We start from the raw sequence: 22,847 nt of genomic DNA, 5'->3' as shown, positions 1-22,847 counted from the left end.
TGAGTCATGCCTTAGTATGCAAAAAAAACACCAGTTGCTTTTCTTTCATATTGTCTTCTATATCACTACACACTTTTTTTCTTTTCCTGCTATAAAACATCAATTCACTTTCTTGCAGATTCATCTAACTTTTGCTTTGTTTGCTGTAAAAATGACAGCTTGTGTTATATTATATAGATACACTTTTTTTTTTTTTTTTTTTTTTTTTTTCCTCCCAGTAGCTACTGTTCACTAACTTAAAATACGTTGACTTCAACTAGTGAAAGGACTGAAAATCATCCATGGGTTAATTGTGTTTTCTAAGACTTGTAAAGCTGCCCTTGCTTCTGGCTGCTTGCTGAGTTCTGAAATAGTACAGTCCTGTTGCACTGCACATATAAATTGTATTTATTTTGGTTATAGTTCATGAATCATTATACACTAGCAAGACTGTCTTCTCTTCTTTTTTTTTTTTTTTTTCTTTTTTCATTTTTTAAAACATCTTAGAAAACATTTATGTGGCAGGATGATATATGCATACATATATTTCATATTTCACTTATTTATTTATAAGCTGCTTATTAAATATCTCTTGGTTAGTATTTATTGCTCATTTGCTGGACTGGTTTCTGTTATATCTTTGTACTTACTTTTTTTTTTTTTTTCCCAGAAGAAAGGAATTATACAATGTATTTTACTTTGAGTAGAAGAATGCTTATTCTTAGTGTTCTTTGTAATTCCTGGACTATATTTTTGGACAACTTTTCCATGCTTGGAGACTGCTGCTGATAGTTAAATCTTCTCTTTTCTCCTCAACATGTTCTAACAAGTTATTTAAGTTGTTATTGGGATTAAAAAAGAAATTGTTGTAAAATTCCATACCCTTTTGAACTTTAATTTCCTTTCTTGAGTTGGTAAAAATGTCATAATCACAGAATCACAGAATGGTTGAGGTTGGAAGGGACCCCAGAGATTATCTAGTCCAACGTCCCTGCTCAAGCAGGGTCCTAAAACACAAACCCAAGTTTGTGTCCAGATGGCAAGGATCACCTCCCTTGACCTGCTGGCAATGCTCTTCCTGCTGCAGCCCAGGATACCACTGACCACAAGAGAACATTTTTCAAGAGAACAATGGTCATGGTCAACTTGTCGTCCACTGGGACCCCCCAAGCCCTTCTCCTCAGAGCTCCTTTCCAGCAGATCAGCTCCCGGGCTGTACTGGTGCACGGGGTTATTCATCCCCGGGTGCAGGACCCTGCACTTGCCTTTGTTGAATTCCAAGAGTTTCCTCTTTGCCCATTTCTCCAGCCTGTTGAGATCCTTCTGAGTGGCACTGCAGCACTCTGGTGTATCAGCCACTCCTCCCAGTTTTGTATTATCAACACACTTGCTGAGAAGGCACTCTATCCCTTCATCCAAGTCACTGATGAGTAAGTTAAACAGTACTGCACCCAGTATTGACCGCAGGGGACACTGCTAGCTACTGCCCCTGCCACTGATCTCAACCCTCTGAGACCTGCCATTCAGCCAGTTCTCAGACAGAACAGACATAGAGGGAGTGAGACCAAGTAGCAGGAACATAACGTGATTAACATCTTAAAAAGAAAAAAGAAAAAAGAAAAAAAAAAAAAAAAAAGAGGAAGAGAAGGAAGTCTCAAAGTTTTTCATAAACAGATTTCCACAGGAAATCCATTCTACAGGACCCACTGCAGTATGCACAGAGATCTTTCTTCTTTGCAGGTGGAGGGACGAATGCATTTACTTGGGCAGTAAATAGTGGTCCGTATGACAAGAACTTTACATCAATACATTTTTCTCTTATAAGCTTGATTTTAAAAAACTGTAATTATCAAATAAAGGAGTAATGTATTATGTGTACTCTTTTGAGTCAGATCTTTTCACATTAAACACCTCTTAGTTCATAGAAGGAGGAATAATGACCAAAAAAAAAAAAAAAAAAAGGCACCACAAAGGAAGGAGATAATATACTATAGAGTAGTTAGAAAAGGAAAGGAAAAATTACTTCTCTTTTGGGTTTTGTCTCATTCTCATTCTGATAGCTTTCTACTTTTAGCTTACAAAGTGATAGGAATCTTAGTCTCTTTTCTGCTGGCTCTGCTGCAGAGGCTGTTACCAGTCAATGCAGAAGGATAGTAACTTCTAAGAACACTACAGCAATTCCTTCAGGAGTAATTTTAGCTGTTCTCCATCCCTTCACCAAGATAACATCAAAGTAGTAATTGCTGGAACTTGCAGACTTTGTAATAAGCCATAATGCTTGGGTAGGATATTTTTATATATACTGGATATTCTTTGTTCAAATGTTTATGCGTTCTATGTGAACTACTTCAACCTGTTTATTTGAAATATATTTTGCATTGAGTTGTCCAAGTTCTGAAAGTTTAAACAAAAAGTGTTTAATATTAAATACACTGCCACACTGCTCATAAAATTAAATGTATGTAAATGTGAGGTGTTTGTGTAAGTTATACGTATATTTGCCACAGTTGAATTGGATCACTGGGATAGCTTCCGAGTGGATGGGACTCTCTGACTGAGCTAATCTGAAAAATATTATTCTTTCTGGAGGCAGCCCTTTGCATTATTAGTTTTGTTTTATGATGGTACTCCCTTACTGATATTTGCAATTGTGTTCCTATGAAATATGATGCCAGTCTGATGGATAGGTGCAGGCAGCAGAATTGTGGCTGTGAATTTCCAGACTTTCAGACAGGTTATAAAGCAACTGAACTACTGATCTAAATGTTTCAGTATTACATATTGTGCCTGCATCATTTTAGATATACTGTTTCTGGGAAGATTAGCATATTATCTGTGCTTTGGAAAGAGGGAGGTTTACATATGCTACAAATTTATATATAAACAAAATGCATTTTCAATATGTTGTTTCTTTTTTTTTTTTAGCAGACATAACAATGTTTTATATTGCACATCTCTATTGTATTTTTATCATCAAGCATCATATAAAAACGTTTTTAAAAACTTTCTACTTTACACAGATAGTTCTGTCTTTGATGGGATGGGAGAAGGTAATCACAGGTGGCAGATGTTACACCATATTGTTTGATGCAGTAGTTGAAAAGTTAGGTACAGTAGTGCTAAAGACTATGAAAATTCCTCAATTGAATGATGTAGAATATAATTTATTTTAGACTTTTACGTTAGGAATAACTTTTATGAATGTCTGGAAAGCAAAACAGTTATTTTGTTTTTCTGTGGTTGTTTTTTTTTAGAGACATATTACTACGTATCTCCTCTAGTTGGTGCCTTTTTTTTGGCTCTGACTCCTATGGGGATTGTCATAGCTGCCAAACACCCAGCTACCAGAACTGTTCTCCATTCAGGATGGGAGCCTGTTATAACTGCCATGGTTATAAGCAGGTAAGTCTATTTGTCTTTGTTTGTCTTGATGTCTCTCATCTGTGTCTCTGTATATCTTATATAACACCTGACTGTGCTTGAAAGAAACTTTCAAGGAGCCCCTAGAATGTGGAGTGGGAATAAACTTTAACCTTCCAAAAATTATGAAGTTACGTAGTTAAATCGTAGATGGGAATGAGTGGGGAAGCCAGCAGTAGCCTGTGGAAATGACTGAACAGAGATGTACTGTATCAAATAAAAGAAACAGTGAAGTATTCATCTCCTGCAGCTTCCTATCAAAACTGCACACTGATCTAAGAGGTGAATTAATCAAATGAAAGCTATGAATCTTAAAAGTCAAGTGATTGTCTGAAATTCTATGGTCTTTGTTATACAAGAAGTCAATTTTAATATCTAAATCTGCAACTGTAGCAATGTTAGTCTGTAGCAGAGGACAAAGTAACGGGGAAAAAAAGATGAACTGAGCAGAAAATCATGGCTTGAAGATAATACAAGACTAAAATTCAAAAAAAAAAAAAAAAAAAAAAAAAGTTTTGAAATACTAATTAATGTATTAATGTACCTGTTTGCCGTATTCTAAATATTGTACTTTGTTTTTCAGTATTGGTGGCCTTATTCTGGACACTACTGTATCTGATCCAAACTTGGTTGGAATTGTTGTTTATACCCCAGTAATTAATGGTAAGACTAAGACAGGATTATATGATGCTGTTTATTGATTGATATGCTTTGGTTTGATAAAAGCCCATTAACACCTAAGGAGAGTTTTTTAGTCCTATTTATTGCAATCATTAAAGCATGTTGGAGAAAGTGAGAAGTACGAGCCTGAAGTATGCCTTAAGAAACTGTGAAAGTGAAGAGGTATATTCAAAAATTATGTGATCAAATATATTGAAATTGTTATGGCTGAGGAAAATTTAGATGATAATTTATTTCAAATGATTTTCTTTTGAATGGCCAAGGGCAAATTTTCAAAATAGCAATTCAATATTTACTTGCGTTTAGGTTTAAGAGCCAACAGGGGTGCTACAGGCAAATTGATTTCTTAAGAAAGATGTATATTGGTTCCCATGTTTGTTATGCGCTTTCCAGATGCACAAGAATCTATTCATGACAATTTCACCCATAAATAGTTTTGTCATCTAAGAAAAATAACAAGGCAAATCTTACATGAACAGATAATATCTTATTAGTCTGATGTAGTCATTTACAAAATGCAAATTTTTAGCTTCTTTTTTTGCTACAGTATCATGTGACTGATACATGTTTAGCTTGCAATAATTATAATCACTGGATCTGTTCCCACAATAATGCTCATTAGCTGCTCTTTTCCCCTTTTGTATTTCTACTTTTGATTCTGTACATTATTTTGCACTTTTATGCATTGATTTTTGATCAATTTCTCTAACTATCAAGATGATTCTGACTTCTGATTTGTGCTTATCAAGCGCTTTGGCTTATCTTAACTTGGCCTTTGCAAATGCCATTGGGGTATATTCTATTTGTTTTCTAAGCTATCAATTAAATAAGTTAAAACCACTTGGTTTGCTCATCTGCTTTGATAATAATAATGTTATTATTGGTGCTGGGTTTTGAAACATTTTGCCCCTGATCTAATTAACTTCCAAAGATTGCTACTGGAAATACGGCATGGGATAGCATCAAAACAATTTGCAACAGTTAAAAGTTGGTATATCTACAGCTGTGCCCATTAGGCAAGCTGTTCTGTTACAGGAGATAATTGTGTGACTTTGACAGAGGGATGTTCTTGGTAAATTCATGTTAGCTTTTGTTTTACTGCTCTCATATCTTCTAGATGCTTACAAATTGTCTATTTAATAATTTGTTCTAATACTTGTCAGGAATATAAATTTTACAAACATTCAGATTCCCCAAATCATTCTTTTTTGTCCTTTTTAAAGATACATTTCCCTATTACAGCCCTCTGGTATTTACTAACCTCCAAGATAATCGGTTTGCAAAAATGATCACTGATAACTCATGGACTGTTCATCTAGCTCTCTAAGGATGCTCTACTTTTAATTTATCCTCAGGCCGTACAGACTTAAATGTACAAGTTTATGATCAGGCATCACCATTTTTTACAAAGTCAGGATAAAAAAGGAACTGAGGGTTTCAGTCTTCCACACAGCATGCTGCTTATTCTTCTTTCCCATTAAACTCCTGTATTTCTTTTTTATTTCCTTTAAATATAAGGCATTTCAGTGTTGCCACTTTTGTTCCTTGCTGACTATAAATTCATTTTTACTTTTCAGCCTTTATGCTTCCTTGCCTGAGCCTTTCTTTTATATTCATTCAAAATTGCAAGTACTTGCATCTACTTTTTGTGCGTTTCCATTTCGATTTCCAGATACCTAAAGAGCAGGGCAACCATGTTGATCTTTGACCTTTCCTGCTTTACATCTGAAAGCTTTCTTGTAATAGTCCTCCGTGGTAGATTGCTTCCTAAGAGAAGAGGATTGTGTTTTCTTATGGGGCAGGTGCACCCAAAGCTCTTACCAGTGGTACTGCTTTCCTAGACGACATCCCTTGATTACAAAAGCAAATAACTGTCTGATGATTGCTTTATACTGTTCTACAGTAGGCATCTCTCTCTGCTTCAGTACAGTAGTAGAATAGGTCTGGATTTCCTCTATAGACTCTCGTGTTCTAGTCTTGCCACCTACACTGGATACAGGTCTGATGGATACAGGTCTGATGGATACAGGCCTTTCTCAAGACCCCATGCTCTTACCAGATGTTGCAGTGATGATGGTCTTCTACCCTGTAGTAGTTATGAACTGCCCTTGTAAGTGGAACTGTGCATCCTGTTCAAGGTTGGTTTCTTTCACAGAAATTGGCTGTAAAAGCTGAATTGCGTCCGTGTTTACATTTTACCTTTTTTAAAAATTTGTAGTTAATGATTGGACTTAAGTAAATCATTTTAATTGCTAGGAATGACAGCTTACTATAAACATGCCTCTAGAGAAAAAGTTAAATGTACTACTTTGTTTCTAATTTTCTTTCATAAGTTTATGAACAGAATTAAGGCAATGTGCATACATTCTTTTGATCTATCTTTAGAGAAAAAGAACTAGCCAAATGCTATACATAGCTATGGATGATTAGCTGGTGGGTCAAAAGATCCCTGAAGAATTAGGTAGGCTGAGAGAGGAAAAGCTGGGGCTAAAAGTCGGCTTGTAGCTGTGACAGTCCCACTGTGGTTCTCTGATGATGATTGCTGTGATAATTGAACCACCCCAGCTATAAAAGCTGCCTTCATTTTAAGAAGTTTTATATTACTAGGCTGTTCTCAGCCTTTGGCATCTGCCCCCCAAACTACTGTGCAATGCCAGAGAACGTTTTTTTCCATGCTACACCAGGTACCTTACCCCATTGCTTATTTGGATTTTTCATACTTAGCTGCTTCTTTTCTTGTTATGCGTAAAGCAATCTTTTCCCAGCTCACAAAGTTTAAATTTTTTAGTGACTAGTAATGGACCATCATCGAGTTGTTTATAGTATCCTGTCTGTATATTTCAGCTACTATCCCAGTCTTAAACTCCATGTTGTAATGAGAGTAGCTTCACACCAAGCTTAATTTTGGAACTCTTAACAAGCTGACAACAAGCACAATAATAGGCCAAGACTAGAGCCTTGTGCTGCTAGCGTAAGGGAAAGCTAGTGCAAGGCCTGCAACCCATGATCAGCAATAGCAATGCTGCTTTTGCAGTGCCACTGGACAACAACGTAAGCACCAATGAATTCTGGTTTTCCCTCATCCACAAATGAGCAGAGGGGAGTAAGTGTGTCATATGTGTGTGCTAAACTCCTCAGACCTCAGAATTTGAAATATAGAGGCATTTCTATTGGAAAATATAGAAGAAAATACATTCTGTGTAGAGGATGCAGCGTGCCTGCTTTATGGTACACATCCTGAAAAAGGAAATTGTAGGTAAGTGATTTTTTCAGTTGCAGTTAGATTAGGCTTTCCTGGTTTTCATAATTCTATTGGCTCCTTTTGATTTTGCTGGTCAGTATAGTGTAGAAAACTGGAGTTTAGGAAATCTTTCAGTTAAAAAAATACATCTGTTGACACTCATTTACTAACCAAAGGTGTGCTAGGCCACTTAACAGAAAGCTTTTTAAATATGACTGTTGCAGAAAGCTTTCTCTCCCAGTCCTTGGAATTATTGTAAACATAAGCAGTGAAAGTAGCTGCAGGTTTTCCCACTCACAATGGTTTTCAGATGCCTTTTCCTTTCTCCTACTTTGAAGTTTGTTGTTCCTGTGAAACAAGGAAACCTAAAATAAATGTTGTAACCTTTTGGGATTATGTCCAGCCAAAATCTCAGGACAGTGTGTGTTTGTCCAAGATTTCAAATTGTTGCTGATTTTTTTCAGTGCCAATTGTTGTATATCATGAAATCCTGAACATTATACACTGCAAAGTCATCAGGTGTTAGGCTTCCTTTGTGTGCCCATACGTAGCATTCAATCTGGTCCTGTCTAAGTGGTTTTCATATTCTTAGACGTGGGACAAGTCACTTTCATCATATATACGTTACAGTTTGGAGCCATACATCTTTTGGTTTAAGAAATATTGGTCTGGAATTTGAACAACCTCAAAGATTCCTGCCCCTATTAACAATAACTACAAATTTTTTTGCCAAGAATATTAAAATAGTTCTGAAGCAGGCAGGCATTTATAGTCAACTTTACTGCTGGTGGCCAGCAGTGTTTTACAACCAGTTTTCCAATTTTCCCCTGTTAAACACATTTCTTGAGATGAAGAATTATTTTTAATTCTATGGTTGGTTGGGTTAAATTGTAACTGTGCTTTCTAAAAGTACATAAATCATTTCCTGGTTTTAGCCATTGTGGTACTTTAAATCTAGTTGAAATTTAGATGTTTGTGTTTGATATACTGAAGTTCTGAAGAAACTAGCTAAAATCCCAGCATGGCTGTGCTTCAGCCTAGATACTCAAAGTCGATTGTTATGTTTTCTAATGGAAGAGCTGGATAAAAATTGCAAATCCACTTACAGCATCACAGTTTGTTGAATTTGGCTCAGGAACTGCAATTTGCAAGTAACTGAGTTCCTTTTGTGCAGAAAAAAAAAAAGATAATGCTTTATACAATTATATGCTTCAGAATAATCAGCTGAAATTAACTGAGATTACTAGACAGAGCCACTTTCCATTTTCCTTGCATGCTTAAAAAATATTGTGAGATGTCTTGTAAGTATTTTTATTTCAAGAGTTACTGCATAGTAAATAACATGTGATTAGATTTCACCCCGTTTTTATGCATTTTGTAGAACGGAGGTTCTGCAAATTAATTCTGAAAACAACTGAAAACCAGAAATGGTTTGAAGGCTTCATATAGAAAAACTTGCATTTACAGATCATTTGAAACAAGAGTCGTTATGGGTAACATAAATCTGTTGTAATATTCCCTACTCTTTGGCTGCACATAGTCCTTGGTATGTGGAGGAAATAAACATAGATCAAGGAATATGAAGAACCTGTATGAGAAAATTTAACACAAAACTTAATGAGTGTCTGTTGTCTGGGAGATGAAAGTTAAGCTTATGTAATATATTCCCCAAACCATATCTTTTTTTCTTTTTTTTTTTTAATCTATTAATAGGATAAACTGAAGGACAGACTTTCAGGCTTTTCAGACATGTCTTGCTGTAAATTGTTTCCTTTAGAGAATATGGAAAGAAAATACCAGAAATCATTCCCCCTCAAAAAATAAAACGTGTTTTTAATAATTTTATGTATTTTAATCTGCTATAGGATAGTTGTACTCTCAGCTTTCATGCAACAGAGAAGTGCTTTGATTAGAAGTCAATCATTGTCTCAGATGGCTGAGTTTCTGAAATTTTCCTCTGTAAGTTAAAAGGGAAGACATTCGTTTACTTCTATGGTACTGGAGCAATATGTCTGGGTAGGAAATTAATTTTTCTGCATCCTGAATTGCACAGAATATAATAGAATTAGAAAGCACCTATACATAAGATTTATAATTCAGTCTTTATTTTGGAATGAAAATGGAGGAGGATTTTCATTCTGAATATTTAATTCTGACTCATTATTGGGTTATAGTTCTACTACTTTTTAGTTATTAGTTGTACATGTAAATCTGCATAGTCTGTGCTGTTCTTTCAGCTGTGAGTTCTTTCAAGTATTTTATTTTTTTACAAGATTTCAGTAATCATTAGTTTTCACATCACAAGTATATCCAGAATATTTTCATTTTTTTGACAGTCAAGGAATACTTGTCAATTAGGCATAGGATAAAAATTATTTATGAGCCAAATCACACCTAAACCACTCAATTTTAAAATGCAATGGGTTGCATATGTAATGTTGTCTTAAAAAAATCAAAAACAAAACAAAACAAAAACAAAACAAAACAAAAACTTAATTGGCACAACTGACTGTATTGCTGTACATAGTAGTTAGGAGGGTGCAAAGGTAAGAATATTCTTCTTTGGGAATTTTGTTGGCCTAATTCTACCCTTATATAGGTATTAATAGATTTTTGTCCTATTGTACAAGCTGTAGTGTAGAAGCTTGGGAACAGCACAGTATTCTGTGACTGATAATCTCTCTCCATAGAAGTGAATTTATAAAGACCTTCAATCTCAGTGAATTGATGTGCATACAGTTTGCCATTCTTACAAAGTTATTTGTGTACCCCATCATGCAACTGTTCTTAATAGTCTTGTGAATGGTTATGGTGTTGGTTTTTAAAGCTGAGGCTTTATCTTGTTATCTTGTGCTCTCAGTGCTTTCAGGAAGGTAGTCTTCTGCAGGAACACATCTTCATTTATATATACTTAAGGGAAGGAAAAAAAAAAAAAAGAATGAGATGGAAAGCTACAGGAGAGGATGTAACTTTCTATATAAGGTAGTTGAATACTGCTTTGCAAAATTCCTCTTGCTTACCATGCAGATCTCCCCAGTGTTAAATAAGTACCTTAAAACAATTTTTTTACCAATTAGTAGTAACATAATTATTCTTATTTTCTGGAATATCTGATTGTAGATTCTGAATCTGACCTGCAAAAATATTAAACATTGATTCATACAAATGAAAACATTCATTGGTGCAAATGAAATCAATGAAAAGTCTGGTTTAAATACTTATTCAAAACAAAATGACTTAAATATTTCACATTCATTACCAAAAACTGCAAAATGCTCTTTGCAGACAGTATAAAAATATCACTTCAGAGGTATATTTTAAAATTAAATGCATTCATGTCTGCAAAGCACTCAGATTTATAGTGACAAGCACCAATGAAAAGCAGAAGAGAAACTAGTAAGTCAGTATTCAGTCCAGATTTTGAAAAGTGGATATTAAATAAGACTGTGAATCATTCATGGTATGCTAAGGATAAATTAAAGTATCAAAGTGATATTTAGTCAGGCAATGCATCATGACATTGAATTAGAAGAATTAGAAGTCTGAGAGGAAGACTAGTAAACATATTATTTTACTGCAACATAACTTATACCAATTTACCTATGGAGCATTTACAGATAGGTTTCTGTAAGATGTAGAGGGCTGTATCTACCATGAACTTGGGCTTTGGAGCATCTTGATTCTGGGTGTCTGGCTGCCTGCAGAGAAACTAAACCTAGAGCAAGGGGTTCCCAGTAGTGTGTGCAGGATGGTGAGCTACTTTGGAAGAGTACAGGGAAACGAGTACACCTGTGTGCTCAAGATTCAAAGTTAGATTCCTTTTCTAAGGTTAGATGGAAGCTTCTGTTCTTCAAAAGCAGTAAGTAAGCAGGGTTTCTTCTGTTCATTGGAACCATAGCTGAAATAATGTTGAGAGGAAGAGCTGGCTTTATTTACTTTTGTTATAAAATCACTGAACCAGTTAGGTTGGAAGGGACATTTTGAGATCTAGTCCAAGCCCCTTGCTCAAGCATTGTCCTCTAGAGCACATTGTCCAGGATTGTGTCCAGTTGGATTTTGAACAAATCCACAGATGGAGACTCCACAACCTCTCTGGGAAACCTGCTCCAATGTTTGATCACCCTTGTTGTAAATATTTGATTTTTTGTGTGTTCAGGTGGAATGTCTTGTGTTCCATTTTTTTTGTCATTGCCTCTTGCCCTGTCAGCAGGCACTACTGAGAAGGGCCTGGCTCCCTTGTCTTCATCCCTCCCCTCAGGTATTTAAACACATCAATAAGATCCCCCTGAGCCTTCTCTGTTCTACAGGCTGAGCAGTCCCAGCTCTCTCAGCCTTTCCTCATACGAAAGATGCTCCAGTTCCTGTGATCCTGTGCTAAACTTGCTCCAGTAGGTCCATATCCTATACTGGAGAGTTCAGAATTGGGCTCACTACTTAGATGTGACCTCACCAGTGCTGAGTACAGAGGAAACCTCATTTCCCTCCACCTGCTGTTGATGCTCTTCCTAATGCAGCTGAGGATACTGTTGGCTGCCTTTGCCATGAAAGTACGTTGCTGGGTCATGGCCAACGTCTTGTCCAGGACCCCTGGTGGCCTTCTCTGCAGAGCTGCTTTCCAGGTAGTCAACTCCCAGCCTGCATAGGTCCACAGGCTTGTTCTTCCCCAGATGCAGGACTTTGCTTTTCCCTTCATTGATCTTTCTTTCAGCCCAGCTCTCCAGACTCTCCAGGTCCCTCTGAACGGCAGCACAACCCTCTGGTATGTCAGATATTCCTCCAGTTTTCCCTTGGAAATGGTACCCAAAGTGTGCAGTATAAGATATGTGCAAAACAACAACAGCAAAACCAACCAACCAACCAAAAACAAAACAAAACAAAAACAAAAACAAACAAACAAACAAAAAAATGCTCTGGTAGTACACCAGCCTGGTGTACTACCAGAGCATTAGGTGATCTGAGATGAGTCTGCATCAGCAACACCCATCCTGCTTCCTTTAACTTCTATGTTTGTTTGTTTTTTAAATCTGTAAAATGTTAATAAGAGTAATGAGACACAGGTCTCCTTTGAAATATTCTTTAAGATGCATTGATACAAAGTACTTTTCATGTGGTTTTCAGACTAGCATGGTCTTACTAGAAAAAAATCCTTTCCCAAATAATGCTTAGTAGAATTATGCCTGTAGGCATACTCACAAATACATGATGTGTTTTTGGCTCTATGTTAAATATGGTTTTGCTTGCTTGTTTTACAAAACAAAAGAACCGTGATAAAATAAAAAAATAAAAAATCAGAAGTGGTATTAATTCTTGCTTATCCCTTGACTGACTCAGTAAAATGATGAGATTTTCAATTTTCTTTTAATGTTGTAAGTCAGCATGATGTTCTTCACACCTTAGCAATGTCTGTTCTTATTCTTGACAAAGTAGCACTCACATTGAAGCTAAACACATCTGCTGTCCTGAGAGGAACGCGGTAACAGGTGCAGGATTTTACTTTTGAAAGCCATTGTTTTCCTCTGTGATCTAGTACTCATGAGAATGAACAGTTAGTCTTTGCTATGAAGTATGTGCTACAATGACTACAATACAATTTCAGGAAACATATTTTCTCACTTAAAATCATGGAAACAGTCCATATATATGTCTGCAGCGATTTTCATCATATGAGCAGCTACTGAGCACATGACCATTTTATGCATTCAGAAGATGCTCAGAAATGATCAATTTTGTGTATTGACATCTAGTCAACCTACACAGTTTTATCTGTGTTCTGCTTCTTGTGGGGATCTGATAAATCTGATATTGCTGAGTTAACTCCACAAGCACAGTAACTGCTGTTAGAGGAAAACAAACTGAATGTCTCTGTACATAGTGATTCATTTAATGCAAGCACAGCCTTACTCAAGTTGTTCTAAGACCAGCAAAATAATGGAATTTGATTCTGTACTGATTTATATCCTGTTTGTTTTTTTGTTGTTGTTGTTTTGTTTTGTTTTTGTTTTTAGAGCACCATTCAACCCACAGTGTTTTGTTTCCTAGTGTCCCTGCAATACCCGCTGCTTACAATATTCTCTCCATTCTCCCTCTGCTTTGGCCACCGTCTTTCTTCTTCATTGTCACTTAACCGTGGGCTGAGTAAGAGGCATCACGCCTAGCTCCAAGCCATGTGCTGACTGGGCACCAGGCATGCTTATGCTGAGAACTATACAGCTTTTGTTACTGCCTTTGGCTCACTGAGGTGTGGGTTTGAATCTTTATTTACCTAGGATTAGCCATTGTTTCCTTTTTGTCAGCCACCATACTTGGAGTTAGTTAATATTAACCCCTTAGTACTAAGTAATCCTTGTGCCAGACATGGTTGAAATTGGCCCAGAGGTTCAAAAATAGTTAGTAGGAAGAATTGGCACATGAGTGCACAGAACTAAGGGACAGGATGACTGCTGCTACCCATCACCATACGCCGTTAGCTGGTTGAGACTCAGCAGGATGTATGGGCTCTAGAAGCTTTGTAAATTTCAGCGCACCTGCATCAAATCTATGTCTCTGTTGTCTAGCCAGTTTCATTGCCATTTCAAAAGGGAAAATTTCCATTTTCCTTAATTCTTTTCTCTTGGTTTCCCTTGTTGTTAATGAGGGAAAGACGTCCAGATCATCTCTCATACTTCTGTTTGTCTGAATTTGTTGCAGCAGATAATTATCAGCCACAAGAGGAAATTGCACACATCCTAGGAAGTATGTGAAATCTTGCTTTTTTGTGCCAAAGTGGTTTATGGTTGCATTGCCACAAACCTCAAAACATGCCTGGAAATTTAGCCCTATTTACTTTTATCTTTCATTTCTTTTAATGCTATAAAAGATAGGATAGTGAGAGAAGAGTTAACTAATTTTATCTTTTAATATTGTTTTGAATAGATCAGTTATTGCAGTTTCTAGCCTGCTTGTAATTATCCAGATTGCTTTTATCCTCTTTTTTTTAAAGCAGAAACTGTTTCATATTTTCTAGTCGTATGGCACCATCCCCAGCTTTGTAGCTTTATTAAAATGCAGTTTTACATAACAGCTTTTTTGTAATTCAGTCACAGAAATTTTCTGATCTCCATCCAAATGTAGTGCATTGATCCTTCATTTTACTTCTGTCTCTCTTTTCTTACCTTATTCTCATTAGTCAGAAGTATCAACATTATTGTTCACATTCAGAAAATAGACTTTGGACCCTACTGGATTGTTTTTGATGTTGTTTCAGCCCCTCTTATAGTTTATATAAATCCTTTATTTTACTTCTCTTTCTCTAGTTTGTTAAAAAAAAAAAAAAAATAAATAAAAAAAAAAAAACTACTGTTATTCTGTTATTTTAATATTCTTTGCAAAGACTGACTCGACATTTTGATAGTTCACATTTTGTCCCTCTATCTCCTGAAGATGCAGGTAGGTTTGATAATCAGTCTTTTCTGCCAATTCCATGACTTTTTCTAATACTTTATTTCCTGATATGTATTTGAAGCCTTTTGTTTAAAAGTTGGACCCCCTTGTTAGGTTCTGCCAAGAATTGTCTTTAAGCTGCAGTGCAGCAGAACATTTTCATAGTTCTCAGTTTTAAACATTTGTCCTAACCAGTCCACAGTCCCCAAAGGGATTTGGCAAATAGTTTCTTCTGCTGATGACAGACACTTGTTCTGTGACCAAAGCCCTGAACATCAGATAAGCAAATTAGTTCAACTACAGTAACCAAGGTCTTTCTGCTACCTAAGTAGGGAAAATATCCACATTGCTTCCACCTAATTATATCTTCTCAGAGCTATGTAAAGCATCTGGGAAAAAAGGGCATGTGTCTGATGTGCAAGTAGACAACTCTAAGGTGTAACAGCAATAGGAGAGTTATATGTTACTCCATTCTGAGAGTTACTCCATTCTGATATAACAAGTTGGTTTACTTTTCAATTCATTGAAATAAAAATTATTTCACAGAAGTATTTTTTTCTTAATGTGAAGCATATCAACAGCTGTCATGGAGAAGGTAGAATCTTCATCACTGCCATTCTTTTAAAAATTAGTTATTCAGATGGTTGTCCTTTCAACCTGAATTGTGAATGGCAAAGGATTATGGTTCAATCCAGCTCTGTGGGGAAAGGGAATGGATAGATTATTTCTTCAAGTCCTTTCCAGCCCTATGTGTGAGAAATCTGCATTTATATTTGTGGTAGTGACTGCATTTGCTCTGTGTTATTTATACTTACCAGCTATACTGAGCAAGGGAGCTAATTCAGCAGCGATACAGATATGTATTACTTCTGTTGTTCCAGGAAGGATTTCCAAATAGCAAGGAGCCTTAAAAGGCAGCTTCACCTATGAGAAAGTATCAGGTTGAACATTTTGAAGGAATTTTCTGCACTTATTACAAATTAAAGCTCACCCCGAAATTTCCAATATATAGCATGGATATACCAAATATCTAAATATTCAGTGATATGCCAAATTGTAGCCCAAGTTTGACTACCTTAGAGATTGGTGGTAGCCTTTCTATAACAAACACACTCGCAGAATGTTTCTCTTTTTGACTTCTGTATTTAGGGGAAATTTGTAAAAATATTGCTCACTAGGTTAAAAAAAAAAAAAAAAAAAAAAGTTGAAAATTTACCACTTGTTCCCTTTTGTATTTCAGGTATTGGTGGTAACCTAGTAGCTATTCAAGCTAGCAGAATTTCTACCTACCTCCATTTACATAGCATTCCTGGAGAACTGCCAGAAGAAGCCAAGGGTTGCTATTATCCATGCAGAACCTATTTTGGTACAGGTATGTATTAGTCACTTAGTTGTTAAAAATGTTGTCTCATGTCTCCTCTTTTTCCCCCTATATGACTGTACTCCCAGTGAGAGACAATTTGTATGCAATTCAGAGGCAGCAGAGGTCTGGCAGTTTCCTTTGCCTGCAGCTGTTTACATGTGACAATCACAAGCAACTCCCTGCAGGAGCCGGTGCATAGAGAGTTAGGGGGAGAAAGGCATAACTTTGGCAAGACTCAGACATAGGGACTGATCAGGTAGGGCACTGATGATATCAACTCAGAAGGATTTCAACCTTTAACATACCTTGTTTCCCTGCTCTTAACCTTCGTCATTTAACTCCAGAGTTCAATCTACTATCCTGTTTGGACCAAACTTTAACATTATTGCTAAGCCTAGTACCTGTTTTCCATTCCCCATTTGCCATTTCTTTCTAGATTCTTTCCTCACAGTTTATTTCTTCCCTGTACTTTCCCCCTTCCTAACAACGTAGTATCTGTACTGAAATTTGATGTTACAATAGAATGTATTACACATTAATATTTAGGAAATGCATTGAGGCATTGAGATGTGAAAATAGCAAATGTAGGATTACCTTTTAGAAACATAAGATACTTTTGAGGATGACTTGAGTATAGTGTCTTTCCTACAAAGGCTCTGTGAAGTCAGTGCAGCTCTAAAAAACTTGATGCTATTACATAAGTACAGAACCAAAACAGATGTAGGAAATGTACTGATTGACAGGACGCAGTTTGCACAGTCTCCTGGAACGGCCTTGCTTAACTTTACTGGCAGGCATTAGGGATGACTTTTTTACCCCTGTGGAAAATCTCAAGATTTTTTTTTTATTTTTATTTTTTTGTGTGTGAAAAATAATTCCTGCTGTTCCACAATAGCCAATGCTGTGAAATTTCAAAATGTCTTTTTATATTAAAATAAAAATATGATGTAGTAATTAAAGAGACTAACTGAATTTTGTTGTTGTTGTTGTTGTTGTTGTTGCTATAGGAGTAAATAACAAATCAGCCCAAGTTCTGCTTCTTTTGGTGATTCCTGGACACCTAATTTTCTTGTACACCATCCATTTAATGAAAAGCGGCCACACTTCCTTAACTCCTATCTTTATAGCAGTATATTTGTTTGCAGCTCTGCTACAGGTAAGAAAAAGTACAACTTGAAAATGCTCATAGAGTTAACTTCCTGAAGAAAATCATGTGTTATCTTATTTCTGAAATTTCATGAATAAGTAAAAGAAGGTATGGTTATTACAGACTTTCAGCACAGTTATGAAGTAACTAATTATCTCCACATGCATATTGCTTACAAAGGTGTATCAGTATTGTGAGTGATTTTCAGAAGATTCATGACTACATTATCTCACAGTCATCCATCTTGCACTTTCTTTCACATGCTTCTTGGCACCATTGCATCTAAAACCCCAATCATTTTAATCAACTAGAGGGGAGATGGAGAGATGGAAAAGTAACACTTATGAATAATGAATACATCAAGAAAATTCTCAAAGTAATCTCCCACAGTGGTTTCTTAAAATGGTTCATGGTACTGTTTTAGTTAACACAGTCAAAAATGTAGCAGATGAGAATGTTATTGCTTGGTACATTTTTAACATTTATTAAAGTTTAAATTAGTGTAACAGTGATCAGTGGTCACCGTAATTGCATTAATTGTCAAACAGTGTTCATTATTTGGTGTATTCCTACGTAGTTACTCTGTCCACACCCAGCAGTGGCATTTCATGAAAAATGCCTTTTGAAATACCAATGTCTTAATGTGAACTGATTTCTCTAAGAAAAATCACTAACATAAAATGAAATATTTTTGCTAAATCCACAGCCAATTTTTAGCTAAAACTTGGCTGAATTAACTGTAGTGCTTCGTTGTTCTTTCGAAACAAAAATAGAAATTTCATGTTATACAATAAAAATACAGTTGAATTATCTGTATGTTAAATGTATTATATGCATTGTTTCTAAAATTAGCCAACTTATTTTTAAAATGCAAACAATATCAATTTTAATTTATGTATTTAATTTAAATATGTAATTTTAATGTCCTGAATTGTCTGTGTTTATCACACTGCTATTTCAATAAGGATAGGTTTTGAAGACTGCTACTATTTTAATTTTATATGTGAATTCTATACTCTTTTGGTAGAATATAATTGGAAAGGTTCCAACCTTTGCAAGTGGGAACGTCGTAGTAAAAATTACAAAGCCATTTCTTTTAATTTTCCTCTTTCATGCTATTCCTAGTTTCCAGTCTTAAGACTTGTTTTATACTGTGTTTTCCTGAGGAAATTATGCTATTCATTCATTCTGTCTATTCTATCTGTTTCTCCTTTCTAATAACTTTTGAATCCTTTGGCCCATTTCAGTCAAGTATTTCTAAGATTCAGGTATCTCAGTGATATGAAGTCTCTATAAGCTTAATAAAAACAGGTGGGGAAAAAGAGTCCCTGTTAATGTCTCTACTGAAGCTAAGAATGAAGCGTGTGTGGTTTCAGCCATTATTAGATTTCAACAATTTCACATGGGAGTCAAGCTCAAGGCATAAATCCATATGAAATCCATATGATTCTCCTGTTCACAGAACTACAATCATAATATGTTCAGGGCTACAAATCTTCTTCTGCAGCAAAGGACAGGGTAAGGTGTGAGAAATGTAGAAGTTAGCTAAAAATTGTCTGAAGCTCTAGGGCAGGATTTTAAGATCACACAGTAGTTCAGGGCTGGTGCTGGCACAAATACACACACAGAGCTGATTTTTGTAAATCAGAGCATTCAGTTTTGCAGTCTCCATTGCAGAATAAATCTCCATTACAATCCATAAAGCCACATCTGATTTTCTTGATTTTTCACCTGGAAAAGCAGACAGAGAGCTTTTTTTTTTTTTTCCCCTCTCCTTTTTGTAGATGATTTTTTCCCTCTTCACCTTCTGTCTTTAGCTGTACCAGGCAGCTTGAGATGTATTTATTTTGAAACCAAGTAACAGTATTGCACACACACTGTAAATTCTCATGGATCTTGACAGATTTACAGTTTGGAACCCCATGGTTTTTGACACCTTCTGAAAATATTTAATGAGATTCTTTTCCTCGTTTTCATTATTCTGGCATTTTTCTAGTAGTGATTATCGTGGTATTACATAGCAATAATTACAGCAGCTTTTAATTTTACAGAGAAAAATTCTTGCATTAACCCATAAATCTTGAATGCATTTTACTTACCTGTCCTTCTGATGAGCTTCCCAGCTGCAGATTGTACATTTTTCATTTCTCAAGGGAAACACTTCAATATTAGTACTCATACCTATTCCCCTTTTCACTGAAGTCATCTACGCACCTGGATATAGTAAAGAACAGTTTTGAAACTGTCATTTATTTTGTGTTTTTACAAACGAATATCTACTGATCTCATTGTTCCAGAAGTTTTTATATTTTTGTCCTTCCAATGACAGCTTTTCAGCTCTGCTGTAAAACTGAAAAACCACATAGCTGATTACTGTCATTTCAACTATCAACAAAACAAATTGAATGACAGTCTCTTGAGCAATGAAAGATGTACGTTCTAGCTCTTTTTTTATAATGTATTGGACTTTGCATTTATTTTCAGTTTGCATGGAAGGCATCTGAAAATAGATGTCAAGAATTACAATCCTTCATATAAGAAAGCTTTAATACCTTCTCTTCCATGTTTGAAATTATCATTTAATAGAGCATAGGGATTCCCAAAGGTGAGAGTTAATTACGGTTAGTCCAGTGTTCGAGGAGGTTTGATGCCAGTACTTTGCCCTTTCTAAGTCATTTCCTATATTTAGCTGGAGGGGGTAAATGAGCAGCTGAATAATTATTATGGCAATATACTACCTATCTACATTTTTCCACTATTTAAAAATACATCTGCCAAATTAAAAAAAAAATAACAACAGCAATGTGAAAATTATATCTTTAAAAATCAAGTGACTTTTGTAAGATTACATGATTATTTCATGATATATTTTAGAGTGGACTGAAAGAGATTTTTAATTATCTTAAAAATCTATGTAATATTTTTGATTATCCAGCCCTGTGTTTCTTTAAAGTGGAGACGAAGGGGTTAGGGAAATGACAAGATTAGAACTGGAATGTTAGAGTAAGCTGAAAAAATCAAGGAAGATTTTACACGAAAGCTCTAATCACAACTAATATTTATTTATCTGTTGCTCTCGGTTTATGCTATTGTACATTATCTCTACAGTAAATTTGTAACATAAATGTGAATTCCTCTATTTGGCATTTTAACAAGACTTTTTCAGGTTGCCTGTAAACTTCAGTGTACTTCCCAAAGTGATAAAACATGATTTATTTGCATTGAAAGCTCTATACAGTATTACTGAAATTCCTGTCAGGTAGTTAATTTCATTTTCATTCAATTCTGATATTATCATTGCTTGATTTATTTTTTTTTCACCACTAATGCCTACCAGCTTCTTCACTCTCTTCCTACCTGTTCTTAGATAGTCTGTCTCCTGAATGTTATATAACTGAAATATTTATGGAAAATAAAAAATTAAAATGGCATGCAATTAACAATATGATTTAGTTATTATACACTATGTAGTAAAACAAAATGTAGTTTCTCTGAACATGCATTTGTTCTAAAAACATTAAGTGATTTTAAGTCATATGAGTAAACAGTATTGTGGTCTTCAATTTCTCCTCTCCGATTCTCTATGAGCAAAACAGTTCAAGTTTTCTAGACATAAGAAACCACAGAAAGTGTTTTATTTTATTTTGCTTTTATTTCATTTTCCTAATTTAACAGCACAGTTGGTTCTGTTCTTGAAAGACATACAAACTGTTGAAATGTTCTTGAAATACATTTACAATAAATAAGTTCTACTGAAATCCAAGGCAGAAATCCCCTTCACTTCAGTGAGACTAGGATTTCACAAATATGTTTTAATAAAGATAGGGAGAACTGCACACATTTCTATTAATCTGCATTCAGATTAAAATTTTCAGACTTGGGTCTGATCTGTGTTTATGAATGTTGGCATCAGAGGAAAATATCTAAATCAAAAATATTATGAGGAACGTCATCTATGTACAAAGGCACCTGTAAGTACATAGGATACTTCACATAATGCAGCATACAGTAGCTGAGCAAACCATTATGCACTAGTGAAAACCACTATATTGATCGTAAATGAGGTTTGGATTTGATGAGTGGCATCTATTTATGAGGAATTTAATTTTCTTGAAAATTTTACAAAAACAAGTCACACAAACACACACCAGTATTCTGCATGAAGATACAGTCTGGCTTTGGGCCAATAAAGAACACATTAATTAATCAAACTGCTCCCCACCTCTACCCCAACAAGGGCACAAATATTTTTTAAGTTTATAAAGCTACGCACTGAGCAAAGTTTCACCTTCTGTCATGTCAACCTGAAGCAGAATGAGAGCAACACTGGAACTGCCAAGCCATCAGTACTGGCACACTGCTCCGAGCACTCAAAGGCAGCCTCTGTTCTTAATACTCTCACTGAGCCAGTAAAATGCCCTCTAAGGAATTTTCACACCTACTAAGCAAATCTGAACACACAGTTACATTAAATACCCAGGGAATAAACGAACAATAGGAGGTTCCCAGAGCTATTACCAACCAAATTAGTAATTTTGAAGTGTGGTTGTTCTTATGCAATGAAGATCAGGTGTCTACCCCTGAGAAGTAACCTCTGCAGTGCCTCAGAGCTGTTTGAGGCAACAGAAAACCAAGAATTCAGCAATATTCATAATGACTTCCTGCACACATTAAAAACATCTTGGACTTTGCAGTAGTCTGAGGATTTTAGCTACAGTATGGGCTACTTCAGTGTGGAAAAGTAACTCATGGGGCATACTATTCATTATATAGAAATAAGGAATATTGTGTTTGTACAAGAACTATCATTGCATTTGAAATGCAGCTTTTTTTATCTAATAGGAAGGATTACTTCCAAAGCATAGAAGCATAGAGGATGTAACTATTGGGGAGACTTCATGATTCAAGGAAATATGGGAACTAAGGTCCAAACCTGGACAGTTCTGCCTGTTCAATGCTATTGCATTGCAGCATGAGAAACAGACTTGCCAGATTCACTGGGATCTGAATGTGGCCATCACTAGCTCTTTCACTTCCAGGCATGTTGCAGCCAGTGGTAGGAGCCTGGCTCCAAAAAGTCATCAGCAGGGAAATTATCATTTTTGCCTCCAGAAGGCTGTGTAGGTAGCACGACACACTGAGCTGCGCTTCAGCTGGTACAGGTTGAACATACCTGAAGACTTAATGGTCTGTGTTGCACTCCTAATCCAGACATCTGGCAAACAGCCTGAAGTTAGGACTGCCTTGGTCAGACCAGGGTGTCTGGCAAAGCTACAAAGAAAGCAAGAAGACAGTCAGGAATTTGGATTTAAGCTGTGGAATAAAGAAAAGTTCATTCACACAAAATTACATGGATGCAATCCAATTGATTCAGAAACACCTTCAGCTAAAATGGTACAATCTTTTTGATTTAAATGCGGTGTTAGTCTTAGATAAATTTATGTTTTGTTGTCTGGGTGGTTGGATATCAGAGTGCTGTGCACTTCAGATAGAAAGAAAGCAAGTAATTATACATACTGCCTGTATACATGCAACACAAAGGTTTTATATAAAGAATTGAACTGGCATTACCAAGAATGTCTTCAGCCTGCAGATAG

The 22,847-nt window shown here is 35.8% G+C and overlaps 1 protein-coding gene across 2 annotated transcripts in view; it reads left to right on the top strand.

Annotated features, from left to right (window-relative positions):
* The window catches only part of SLC41A2 (solute carrier family 41 member 2), a 58,368-nt gene that overhangs the window by 28,136 nt on the left and 7,385 nt on the right, over positions 1-22,847 (top strand). For both annotated transcript variants that reach the window (XM_084505507.1, XM_084505508.1), the window contains exons 7-10: positions 3,234-3,381; positions 3,983-4,062; positions 15,981-16,112; positions 17,111-17,259. In XM_084505507.1, coding sequence (XP_084361633.1) covers positions 3,234-3,381; positions 3,983-4,062; positions 15,981-16,112; positions 17,111-17,259 — 509 coding nt within the window. The remainder of the gene's footprint in view (positions 1-3,233; positions 3,382-3,982; positions 4,063-15,980; positions 16,113-17,110; positions 17,260-22,847) is intronic.

The sequence above is a fragment of the Aythya ferina genome, assembly GCF_964211825.1.
Source record: "Aythya ferina genome assembly, chromosome: 1".
NCBI classification, from domain to species: Eukaryota; Metazoa; Chordata; class Aves; order Anseriformes; family Anatidae; genus Aythya; species Aythya ferina.
This window is presented reverse-complemented; position numbering and strand designations above follow the sequence as displayed.